This window comes from Xenopus tropicalis, chromosome 5 (genome assembly GCF_000004195.4).
Source record: "Xenopus tropicalis strain Nigerian chromosome 5, UCB_Xtro_10.0, whole genome shotgun sequence".
Lineage (NCBI taxonomy): Eukaryota > Metazoa > Chordata > Amphibia > Anura > Pipidae > Xenopus > Xenopus tropicalis.
Window position 1 is genome coordinate 26,035,945 of NC_030681.2, and position 12,996 is coordinate 26,048,940.

A 12,996-nucleotide genomic window follows, 5' to 3' on the forward strand; every position below is an offset into this window, starting at 1 on the left:
CTGTTCTGCCCCCAATAAGGGGTAATTATATCTTAGTTGGGATCAAGTACAGGTACTGTTTTATTATTACAGAGAAAAAGATAATCAGTTTTAAAATTCTGAATTATTTTATTAAAATAGAGTCTATGGGAGACAGGCTTTCAGTAATTTGGAGCTTTCTGGATAACCGGTTTCCAGATAAGGGATCCCATACCTGTATTACTTTCTACATCATGCTAAAAGTTAAGTTTAAATTAATTTAAAAATAATTTTAAAGACAAATAGATGTCAAAAAAGCACCCGTGGAGGCAGATTCGCTAAAACTCTAATTTTTCTCTCTTTTTAAAAAAAAAAAAAAAAATTGAATAAACTAATTTTCACGAATTTCTGATAAATATAAAAATAATTTTAACTGGAAAAGCATGTCTGGGAAAAGCTGTGGATAATTCACAAAAAATGTAACTGTAACTTATTTGACTTGGCCCACAAAAGCCAGTGTTAAAAATCTAAAAACACAAAAGATCTTCCATGGAAGGGAAGGGACATCTGCCTTTGACCTATATGATCTCGACAAGTTTTAGATGGAGTATTTCCGGATTCAGAATTGTCAAAGTTTTGTCGCATAGAAAATCCAACTTTTAGAGTTGGAAAGTTGGAATGTGCAGGGCATTCCCTATATATAAACCATAGTTCCAAATATGCATATAAGGTTGCCTCTACCAGCGCATAGCAACCAATGCATTAGACCACTAGTTCACACACTTCAAGGCAGTTAAGTACCTCAGTAATTATATGAAGCAACCAGTTTTTCACATTTACATTCTTAGACACTTTAAAAGTTCAGGAACAAGGAATTCAAAATGCTCTGTTTCACCTATTGTTACAGCCCTGCCAACTCTTTAGGCTTGGCTAAAGGGGAATGTGGAGTAAGTATGTATGTAGTTCACCTACTTCATTGAAACGTGCGGCAAAACTTTATTCACATCAAGAGAACTCTTACTCACGGATGGCTAGGCTGGGTTCTCACACTTTCTGTTTCCAGTCCTCGGGAATCTCTGTTCCCCACCTGTCTCAGCAATCCGGCACTCCCTGCGGTGTCCCTTTGCTATTCTGACAAGGCATTTTTCATTGACAGACTTCGGCCCGAAGCCCACCAACCCTTCCTCACAAGCCTAATCCTATCAGCTTGGGTCCCTATCTTGTGGATGATCCACTGGGAAAACTATTTCCTGCTACCCTCCTTGTCAGGGCAATAGGCTAGCTAAACTCAGACACCTAGTGCCTGCTCCACTTCCCTCTTACCTCTCCTAATCTGCTTCTATCTCTCTCCATCTGGTCCTCTTCTCTTTCTATGACCCAGTATGAAGCTGTTTCCTCCTGTTAATCTGGGCGTGGTTTCCCTTTTATACTCTTTTGCCCACACTGCCCCTAGCGGTTGGGGTTCAGTTATACTGCCACCTGTTGACTACAAACACGCATAACGTTCTGTCTAAAATAGTTCACTACTGCCACCTACTGGACATTTAAAGAAAAACATGTAATAATAAGCACATAATATATAATCATTCTGTTCTCACCAGCTTACAAGTAATATAGTGAAAAGGTTTAATACTGTTAGTTACCGTTGGTCACCATTTTTATTGGTAGAGGTCCAAAGCTGTGCTGTAACTTATTTACAGTATTAGATTTCAAAATATATACATCAAAAATCTGATTGACAGGCACACACATTAGAACATGCAGTAAACAAATGTAGAAGATCTAGTTACTACCTGTTGCAGTGTGCCTGCTTGTTCACCCTAAGGTCTAGGGCACATGGACCTCAATATGCTGTTTGGTGAGTTTTACTTATTTTTTTAAACCTTGTTCTAGTTTCGATATACTATTATACAAAAATGTACATTAAATGTTTCCAGCAACCCCCATCTCTTACAGCTGGGAATCTATAAATGGTAACTTGGCCACAAGGAGAATTGATTCCCCAGTTCACACAGCAGCAGAAACAAGGCCAAATGAAGTTAGAACCCAAGGACACAGATGCAATCATTAAATCTTTAATGCAAGAACAGGTCTGGTGTGTCCTATTGGCTGGCACATTTTAGACCCAAAAAAACCTTAAACCTAAATAAGTTGCAGGAGTCCAAGTTTCTGTATTAAGTATTCATCTACTTTAAGATGTGCATATTTGCCAATATTTTTCCAAATTTAACATTTTTTCACATATTTTATATAATTTAGGAAAGCTACTACTAGAGAAATGTATCTTTCAGTATCCGCTCACCTCATTTTGTTTTAGCATTTTTGTGTGATATTCTTCAGGTTAAAATGCCCACAAATACATACCTGCAACAGACCATCCATTGTGTCCATTGGTTTCCCTCTTCAGCTCTTAGGGGGTTGTTTATCAACGGTCAAGTTTGGTTTTTTATTTTGATTCGAGATTTTTGCTCATATAAAAAACTCAAACTCAAGTTATGGTTTGAAAACTCGATTGTCTGGTATTTATTAAGTGCATAAAACCCAAAAACTCGTCGTCAAGCCATATTTTCAATTCAAGTTGTATTTGAGTTGGTAATTTGAGTTTATGAGTTGTATTCGAGTATTGAGTATTCGAGTTTTCTTTAATCGCATGAGTAGGGGCACATTTACTAAAATTCATTTTTTTCTGGCATTGAAAGTCATATAAACTCCAAATGGTATAAATGTGAATTAAACTCGATCATTGCTGTATTTATAAAATGTCACAATAATGCTTGAATTGCTTGTACGAACATTCCGAGTTTACATTCGAAAATCCTGAATTTTTTGAGTTGAAAGTATTTTTAAAACTTGAAAAATTCGAGTTTAAACTGAGCTTTGTTTCCATGAATCCTCTTTATTTTTCCCAAACAGGAATTGCCCCAGCAGCCATGGTAGGAGCATTGGCATTCTTGGAAAACAATAATGTTTTTAAGTTTTACTTGAAACTGGGTGAAACTAAAAACAATGAGGGAATTAACTTTCCCTTGAAGCTGGGTGAAACTGAAAACAATAAGGGGATTATGTTCCCCTTGAAGCTGTGTCAAAGACAGGCTGTCGCTGACTTTTCTATTCATCTACTATTCTAAGCCTCCGTAGGACTCATAGGATCAAACCACTCGAATTTTTTTTTTTTGCAAAAAAAGTTAACTAAACATTAATAAATCAGGAATTATGGGAGTTATTTTCGAAAAACTAGAATTTTTCGGGGAACAATAATGAAAAAAACTGAGTTCTGGCGATAACCCATTCATAAATCTCGAAATTATCTAGAACTAAGAAAAGATCCAACTTTATCTCAAAATTACTTGTGCCCCATAGTCATAAAGCACCAACATATTCCACAGCACTGTGCGATAAATAAACTGGAACCGTTATGTTAGACTGAGACAACTACAAACATCAGACAGAGGGACAGAGCAACACAATGAGAATACATTGGGATGACCAGTGAGGAAAAAGTGTTTTTGTTCTATTAAACTTGAGAAAAAGTATATACAATATATCACAAAAAGTAAATTTTCGAGACACTTTCAGAATCAACAGGCAGAAGGACTACCCATGCCAGCCTTTGGTGCTCAGATTGAGGGTTGGGAACATCCAAGGAGATGAGTTGTCGCAACTTCTAGTTAGAAGATTTCTTATCCCTTTAATATCAGAAAGGAAGCAATACAGCTTAGATGGAATCAGATGGAGAGTGGTTTGAAACATTCTGTTGGAAATTGTATCTCTGAGGCACTTGATAGGATTTCACTTACAGAGAAGATGATTTCCCAGTGCACAGCTGGCTCTTCCTGTGAAAGGCATAAGAAGAGATATAATAGGATGATGGCTAAATGCATTTGATGGCTCTGAACACTCGTAAGAATACTTGATTCCCAGTTATTCTTTACATTCAGTATTACATACAATATATTGCACAAAACATCAAGGCTCACAGCCTAGACCTACAGTATGTTATTATTTCCCCCCCCTCAGATGATTACATTCACATTATGGGGTGATTGCGTGTGTTAAACTCTGGCTTTTCTACACACTTTTAGTGTATTATCCTTTATTTATATAGTGCAGTGTTCCCTGCCCCAGGGGAACTTCCAGTCTAATGTCCCTATCACATTCGCACAACACACTATGGTCAGTTTTATGAGAAGCCAATAAACCCATTTTTATGCTTTGGAGCAGGAAACCAGAGAGCAGGGAAGCAACCCATAAAGGGAGAACATAGAAGCTCCTTTCACATATTGCCCTGGTCAGAACTGAACTCAGAACCCCAAAGCTGTAAGGCAGAAGTTAACGTCGGCTAATGATTGAGCCAACATGCTGTACTTTGCTGGAGGCATATTCTAATCATTCACTCAACTTTCTTTGAGAAAAAACACACAATGAATTTCCGACTGTAACATTGTCCTTAGGCTTTGGAATCTAATATATTCTTTTTTATCCATAATCACTTTCAAGGGTCTATTGCAGTGCTGTCCAACTGGCGGCCCGCGACCCCCCTCTGTGTGGCCCCCCACCTGTCTGGCTGCTTTGATGGCTTACCTTTGAGTAAACATTCAATGGTATCAGTACTGAGATTAACTGGCCCCCTGCATGGTTCACACCTCAGATTCAGGCTGTAATCCCTCTGTATTGTTTAAATATGTAATCCCCTGTGTTTTTCACACCTTTTAATACCTGCATTGTTCTACCCCTGCAGTGTTCACACCTCAGGCTCAGGCTGTAATCACCCCCATTGTTCACTTCTTCACACCTCAGACATAGGTACTGTAGGCAGAGTATGGCACATACAGCCAGCATAGGGCAGGTAGAGTATGGCACACACAGGAAGGGTAGGGCAGGCAGAGTATGGCACACACAGTCAGGGTAGGGCAGGCAGAGTATGGCACACACAGGCAGGGTAGGGCAGGCAGAGTATGGCACACAGAGGCAGCATAGGGAAGGCAGAGTATGGCACACACAGGCAGGGTAGGACAGGCAGAGTATGGCACACACAGACAGCATAGGACAGGCAGAGTGCTGCCTGTGTGTGCCATACTCTGCTTGCCCTATCCTGCTTGGTGAACCTGGCAGGGGTTTGTTGTGGGAGTTTGTTAGCAGTTGGAAATAGCCATTAAATGGCCCCTAAGGTGTGTAATTATGTACCGGGGGTTGCTCTGCTATCCTCAGGGGAGGAGGAGGCATATTGAATTTTAAGGGTATATCTTAATATGACATAATTCGTTCACATATGAATGATGGTTGATATCCCCACAGTAAGGACCAAGCATTTGGGATTTTGCTGTGCTACCACCATTGTGATAAAATAGGTGTGGTTTGAAGTGGGTGTGGTTTCAAAAAGGGGAGTGGTCAAAACTGGCTTCCAATAGCGGCCCTCCACCATGTATGCTAGAGAAATTCCGGCCCTCGGCACCGTAGAAGTTGGACAGCACTGGTCTATTGTGTTCCAGTGAAACTGCTACAAAAATAAACCTTTGTCTTGCCTTTATGGGCTTCTGCTCTGGAGTTTTTGCTTTGTTATGAACATTGTCGGCCGTGGCTATTATTTTGTCGCACGGCTATTATTTTGTCGCCCGCAGCTATTATTTTGTCGCACGGCTATTCTTTTATCGCCCGTGGCTATTATTTTGTCGCTCGCGGCTATCATTTTGTGGCCCATGGTTATTATTTCACTGTGCGGCTATTCTTTTGACGCCCGCGACTATTTTTTTTTTATGCCAGCGACAATTTTTGGACGTGCGGCAAATTTTTTCATCCGTTTCGCGAAACAATCCGCCAATGGCGAAATGCGGAAATTCGACGCGAATTAATGCCTGGCGAAACATTTCGCCCATCACTAGTGTGGGTGTAAAAGACAGAACTTTGAGTTCATTAATTGGCTGATGTGACCTAACCTGTATGTGTGCCCTTGGTTTGTTTGTGTGCACCATGAATTGTATGATCCCAGGAGATGACCTTTAGTACTTAAAATGGTAATTTCCTATTTAGGATTACTCATTGGCACATACTACTAAAAAAGTTATTTTTTTATTAAACAAAATTCTTACATTTCTTATCCAGCCACTTATTTCCTGCACCAATACTTTATTACATTCTAAAGCACCTTTGTTTTGTCTCCACTCCAAACCTTTTCAGACTTGTATACTTTTCCCGACACTTTCAGTCTTAAGCCTTCAAGTGTTCCCTCCGTATCCCATCTCAGTTGAAGAACTCTCACAGTCCGGGGGGAGCTATCTTTCAAAAATAACTTTTAAGTTGAACAGTGTTATTTAGAAACAGTCTCTTGCTACACACACAAAAAGCCCATGGATATAATTTGAAACAGGCTGGAGTTATCTAACCAATAAAAACATAGTTCTTTCGCAGTTCTTTTTTGTACCACATTCACTGTTACATATCAAACCATAAATTGAAAGCTCCCAGTTCCCAGACAATTCAGTCACATGTGCCGCCACAGTATTAAAGGAGTTAAACTATATTTGGAAACATTCTGCTCTGCACCCATCTGTTGTATTCTTCCCATTGGGCAGAACCTTCTGCTCAGCAGTCCCACTTATATTTAGCAGAGAGCTGCCTTGGAAAACTAGGTTATATGCCTTCATTCTGTTACACTTGGGACTCTTCTCTCTTGTCATTTCCATCATTCGTTTCAGCAGGACACTACAAGAACTGCAGGGCTAAGAGACTACAAGGCTTGAATAAGTTCCTCTATGCCACTGCACAATTATTCGCATCCATCTGTAATCTCCCAGGAAGCCATTTTAACAGCTACTGATAGTTAGCTCTTCCCTAGAGGATTTTGTCAAATCTACTTTCCACAGCTGCCTCCCCCAGCTGTATACGGTCAGGGGGATGTTCAAAAGGCCGATGCATGTTTCCTTGACCCTGAGCCAATGCCTGTCAGTTTTTATATCGGACGTACTCACTCTGCCAGACGAAGGAATCAAGAAGCCTGCAGTGGGATGAATATTTATGACATGGCAACCACATTTATCAGCATGTTACTCCATTAAACCTGCGGCTTTCCATCAAAGTAGGAAAATGGTAACTAAAAAGTGTAGCATTCAAAGGTGTCTATGGGAGCCATATTGCCCTTATAAGTGCTGCTAAGGGAGTATAGTCCCAAGGTTCCACGATGATTCTTACATCCAGTGCAAAACCAAAATGATTCCAAAAATGTGCATAAATCAGTAGACTCACCGATTGAGACATTGGGGCACATTTACTAATCCACGAATGTCTGAAAAGCGTCCGAATGCGTTTCTTTCATAAATTGTTGCGACTTTTTCGTAGCCGTTACGACTTTTTTCAAATAGCCTATGATTAGTTACTTAGCAGCACAAAAGAAGTTGGGCTTTTTTATGGACATGTAATATACTTACTTCTTACACCTCAAAGTTTTGTGGATCAGTTTCATGTAGTGATGTTCTCAGTAACCATTGAAATAATCAAATATCTGTTTATCCAAAAAGATACGTACCCTGGTGAGGTCCTATGAGAACATCAAAACTGGTAGAAGCGCAAAATAAAAGTGGTGTTTTGTTCAGTAGGACTTGGAAGCAGTGGGTGTAGAAGCATAGAGTATGGTTTGGAGAGTAGTAGAACACTAATTGGAACTCTCTCAGGGATGGAAACACATGGGACTCACATAAAGCAAAGGGGTTGAAAGAAAACCTCATAGAATGAAACATTTATCCTCCATATGGTTACAACATCAAATAATATATTTTCTGTTCTTGAATCCAACCAGTTGCCCTCAAGCTGTTGTTATACTGTGCTGGGAATTCTGCTGTTCAAAAACAGCTGTGAGGGCACAAGCTTGTATCCTTGATATAATGGCTCATCTGTAAATTGAATTTAGTTTACTGGCTCCTTATGAGGAACTGGCAATGTGGTTCACTAAACTGCCCTTATTATTAGGTGGGGATGTTGCTACTGTAGGTACAAAAGACACCTGTACAACTGAAATGTTATGTACTAGGGTGCATAACGTTTCTGTAATAAGGCCAAGTTAATACTTGCTGCTGGACCCCCTGCGATAAACAATTAATGAACCCAGCATGCATTGTTCGTCCTACTCCCCCTCATCCACCGCCCAGTAGTAGTTATGCCACTGTTTACCAACACTACTTTACAAGAGAGACATTTAGTGGTGAATAAACTTGAGATCCACACAGGCTTTGCAGGTTAATTTAGGACTAATATTTACAGTCACCTTCACCCAGTCCTTTCAGTTGGTTAAAGACCCATAGTATTATAATTAAAGCAGTACAGGGGTTCACAGCACATTATGCCCTTCTTGCCCCCCTCCAGGCCCACCCTCCTAAGACTATCCTTCAACTCAGGGCCCCCTTGGATTAGCAGGTCTCCAGCCCAGGATGAAGCCTACACAAAATGGGTCCTGCTGACATTATAGGTTAATAAGGACCTAGATAGCCCTGACCCTGTCACTGTGTGCCTAACAAGTCCTTTCTGCTCGGTGGAGCCTTGGCTGCTATGCTAGCATACCTACTCCTATATCTCACCCACTAATGTGAGTGTGAGATTCACAGGACCTATCCAAACACTGACAAGGCACAACGAAGTAGTGTGGACAGTGGCACCCTTGACAAAGTAATTATTCCCACAAAAGGTCTATGGCCAGCTTCTCATTCCCTTATGTAGGCTTCCAAGGCATTATTTTCCATTCTGATTGACACTGGAGGACCACTTCCTTCCAGAACCTTATGCCAAAATGAAATTCCTTGCTCCATTGCCATCTAGTGACTGAAACATGTATTGCCATTCTAAAACACATATTAACTCATCCCACACTTATTGCCACACATGTTTAACCCCTCTTACAAGCATGCCCATTACATTATCCATGGGTGTGCATTTTTTAACCATTTGCTTGGCACAGGCATAATATGCACAATGTTTTTCAGTACAATTTTTTTGTATCTTGGGTTATGTATATTTAAAATCATCCTCATAGTCGCAGCTTTAAAAGTTTGAAAATTACTATTGACTAATAACTTTTGTCCTGTTTCTCTGCTTCAGGCCAAAACAACAGGCAAAGATGGCGGAATACTGCAAGCAAATATTTGGAGATGGACTTCTGACAGATATACTAGAAAAGTACCCAGTAAGAGAAGTCATTTTTTTTTAAATAAAGTCATAATTTGTTTTCACAAGTTATTTTATTTGTAAATGGTTATAAATTTGCTTCCTCAATCCACATTATTCCCCCTTCTGCAATCAACTCAACCAACTCAACCTTTAAGTTAACTTTTAGTATGTTATGAAATAGCCAAGTTTAAGCAACTTTTCAATTGATCATCATTATTTATTTTTTAATAGTCTTTTTTTTTAATTACTTTCTTCTGCCAAAAAACCCCAAAAAGTATTTTTCTATTCAGGCCCTCTCCTTTTCATAAACCATTCTCTCATTCAAATCACTCTCTGGTTGCTATGGAAATTTGGACTCAACCAGAAAGCTGATGAAACTCTTCATATTACGCTACATATCATACCAAAAGATACCCAATTTTCAACAACCCCTTAACTATTAATTCCACAAGTATTTTTATATTATAGTGCACTGAAGTGCCAAACTATGAATATTTTGTTTTCCTTACAGCTTGACTCTGGGGTACCTCTTCCAAGCCCTATGGATTTAAAATACAAAATCCTCATTAAGAATAAAAAAAAATCTCACAAGTCGTCAGACAGAAGTGGGAAAAAGAAGCTGACTGAGCAAGCGTCCAACACCTGCAGTGACACCTCAAGTGTCTTTGAGCCATCGTCTCCTGGGGCCGGTGAGAACATAATAGTCCCTATCTGGTGTTTAGGACCGATAGGATTTCTTAGCTTTTTAATTTGTTTCCTATCTAAGTCACGTGGGCTTGATTCTCAGTTTGTGGATAAACACAAAAATCAGCCCCTACGCACTGATCAGCCTTCAGATGTGCCTGCACCACTGTCAGGCCTGGACTGGAATTTAGAATAGGCCCTGGCATTTCAGGTACATAGAGGCCCAAACAGCCTCTATGTACAGCCAAACAGTGACTGTCAATGGCAGGGATCCCCAACCTTTTTTACTTGTGAGCCACATTCAGATGTAAAAAGTGTTGGAGAGCCACACAAAAAAAAAAAAGTTCTTTGCGGAAGCCAAATAAGAATTGTGATTGGCTACTTGGCAGCCACATGTGGACTTTTGGCCTGCAGGAGGTAAAACTGTGTCTCTGGGCTTTCAAAACTTGCCTCCAAGCCAGAAATTTAGAAAAGGGCACCTACTTTAGTGCCACTGAGAGCAACATCAAAAGGGGTAGGGAGAGCAACATGTTGCTTACGAGCTATTGCTTGGGGATCACTGGTCTATAACATCTTACAGTAGCCCCTCTGGCATTTACCAGACACCACAGTTTGCCAGTCCAGGCCTGGTCAGGCCGGAATCAAGCACCCGGGCCAACACATTCGAAAGCTGATATGAAAAAAGGGGCTGATTCTCGGCCTGAGTTTATCCATCCCTCCGAGGAGCCAGAACACGTAAACTTCTAAAAGCTTCTATATATTTATTACAGTCCTCCCCCAAATATGGTATATAGGAAAACTGACCAACTGATTATGACAAATGATTTCAGTGAACCCAAACACTGCTCTCAGTTCACTTATTTGTACTGAAATGCATCTGCCATTTCCACACCTGGTTTTATTCTGATCTCACAGAAAGTAAACACTGCACCATGAGCTCATCTTCTTACATAATGTTTGCGTAGCTGCACTCATGACACCACCGCTGTCTTCTCTATGAATTAATCGCATAATGATTCACATGGCACATAATCTCTTCAGTCAATTTATTTTGGTCATGACAAATAATTGGGAAAAAAATCATTAAAACAAATTCTTGCCTTGACACATAAGAATGCTGACCCTGTAATGCTGGTTAATGTTAGATGTGTAACATTTTAGCTAAAATGGATCATACATATTTTGATGTGCTCATATCATACATCCCAGCAGGCTAAAGGGAAACTAGGATTAACTTTATAGAAAGAGCATCTCCCTCTCATGTTCCTCCCCCCTGTATTAGGCTGAAATGTTCAGAATTTTCTCAGTAGTAAACGGGATTATTATTTTACTGGGACTTTATGGCAGCTTCTGCATGTCCCTTTAGATTCTTTAGAGAGCAGGGACCAGATTTTTAGCACAGTTCCTATGTATTGGAAGTGATGTATATACGTTTTGGCAGCAGTTGTGCAAAGTAATTATGTAGAGGAGACACGGCTGAGTTGTGCCACTAGATGTTAAATATATCACCTGGCATTACAAATGAGAATATTTATTGATGTTGCTCTACAAATAGATAACGGAATATAAATTCTGTCTCAAGGGAGTGTTTGGCATGCAAACAACAAAAAGGATAATAATCATGCTTCGGTTGTGAAATGGGAAACCTGCAGGACAAATAAGAGTAAGCTGATAAAGGCTCAGGTGTTCTAGAAGAAGGGCAATTTACTGGTTAAATTACTGCCTTGGGTTAGAGTGGGGCTATTAGAGAGATACTGACCAAAGTCCTCTCTTTATGCCTTTGGTGTCTTTCTATAGCAGTGGCCCAGTGATCTCCAACCAGTGGCTCAGGGACAACATGTTGCTCCCCAACCCCTTGGATGTTGCTCTCAGTGCCCCCAAACCAGGGAGTTATTTTTGAATTCCTGACTTGGTGGCAAGTTTTGGTTGAATAAAAACAAGATTTCCTACCAAATAAAGCCTCCTGTAAGCTGATAGTGTGCATAGAGGCTGCCTAATAGCCAATCTTAGCCATTATTTTGCACCTCCATTAACATTTATGGTGCTTGTGTTGCTCCCCAAGTCTTTTTACTTTTGACTGTGGTTCACGAGTAAGAAAGGTTGGGTTGAGTGATGGCAATCAGTGTTCCTTGTAAAAGGCTGAGACCCAATGTCTATTGCTGACCCCCAGGGCTTATGTCCTATCTGCCTACCCCCATGTTCAAACCCTGGTTTTTAAAAGAAGTACAGAACTTAAACTATACAGGTATAGGTTCTATTATCCAGAATGTAGTTTTCTGGATAATGGATCCTTATCTGTATTAGAATTTAATTTAGTCCTTCGTTCTTCTTGGCTGCTGTTCTTATACAAGCTACTTTTAAGGGGAGGGGGTTATTAAATTATAGTTTCCAACCTTAAGTGCAAGAAGTATGATTAGACACAAGTACCTTTAATAAGTGGCATTAGTACACACAGCATTGGTACATTTAAGTGATACAGTACTTGAAGCTGTGTTCTTAAATGACCCTTTTTGAAGGGGAGTTGTTCTGAAATATCCTTTGGTCTCCTTGGAGGCACAAGCTTTTGTTGCCAAAAACTTTTTAAAGATCATTGGGGTAAGGCCCAAAGCATTAGAATCATGTTGGACATAGTGCTGGACCTAATAAAAGCTGTAGAATAACTGACATACGTATAGTCGGGCAGCCACAAGATGAGACTTCTTGTAATAGATCAAATCATTCTTTGTGCCGTAAAATCTAAATTTATATAAAAGCGAGTATGGCAGCTCCCTAACACAGAATTAATATACATATGCAGTACAACTATAACCAATGCGCCCCTATTCCTACTCCAAGCTAGGATCTGGCAGATAAAGGGTTACCCACGCAGTGCTGTTCTTAATGGATGCAAAATGAAAACAGAGAAGATGGCTTATAATGTGCTTTAAGGAAATGCATCTTTTTTTTATGTGGAATAACTCAAACTCAGAGACGATGGTTAATAATGACCCTTTTTTCACATCCATTAGTAATACGTAATGCTGCTTAATGACTTCATTTCTGCTTGCTAGCCATTGTTAATTCCTGGCTTTTTGGCACCTTAGCATTAAACTACACAGGAGATTTTGTATTATGATGTTGGATCAACAGAACACAAGTTGGATGTAGTTGCATGGGTTAAAATATAATGGGAATGATAGAAAAATCTGATGTGTAAACTACATG

General features: G+C 39.8%; 1 protein-coding gene across 2 annotated transcripts in view; it reads left to right on the forward strand.

Moving 5' to 3' along the window:
* plcb1 (phospholipase C beta 1) overlaps positions 1-12,996 on the forward strand; it is a 352,974-nt gene that overhangs the window by 274,274 nt on the left and 65,704 nt on the right. For both annotated transcript variants that reach the window (XM_031901827.1, NM_001079464.2), the window contains exons 13-14: positions 9,040-9,124; positions 9,620-9,797. In XM_031901827.1, the coding sequence (XP_031757687.1) occupies positions 9,040-9,124; positions 9,620-9,797 (263 nt within the window). The remainder of the gene's footprint in view (positions 1-9,039; positions 9,125-9,619; positions 9,798-12,996) is intronic.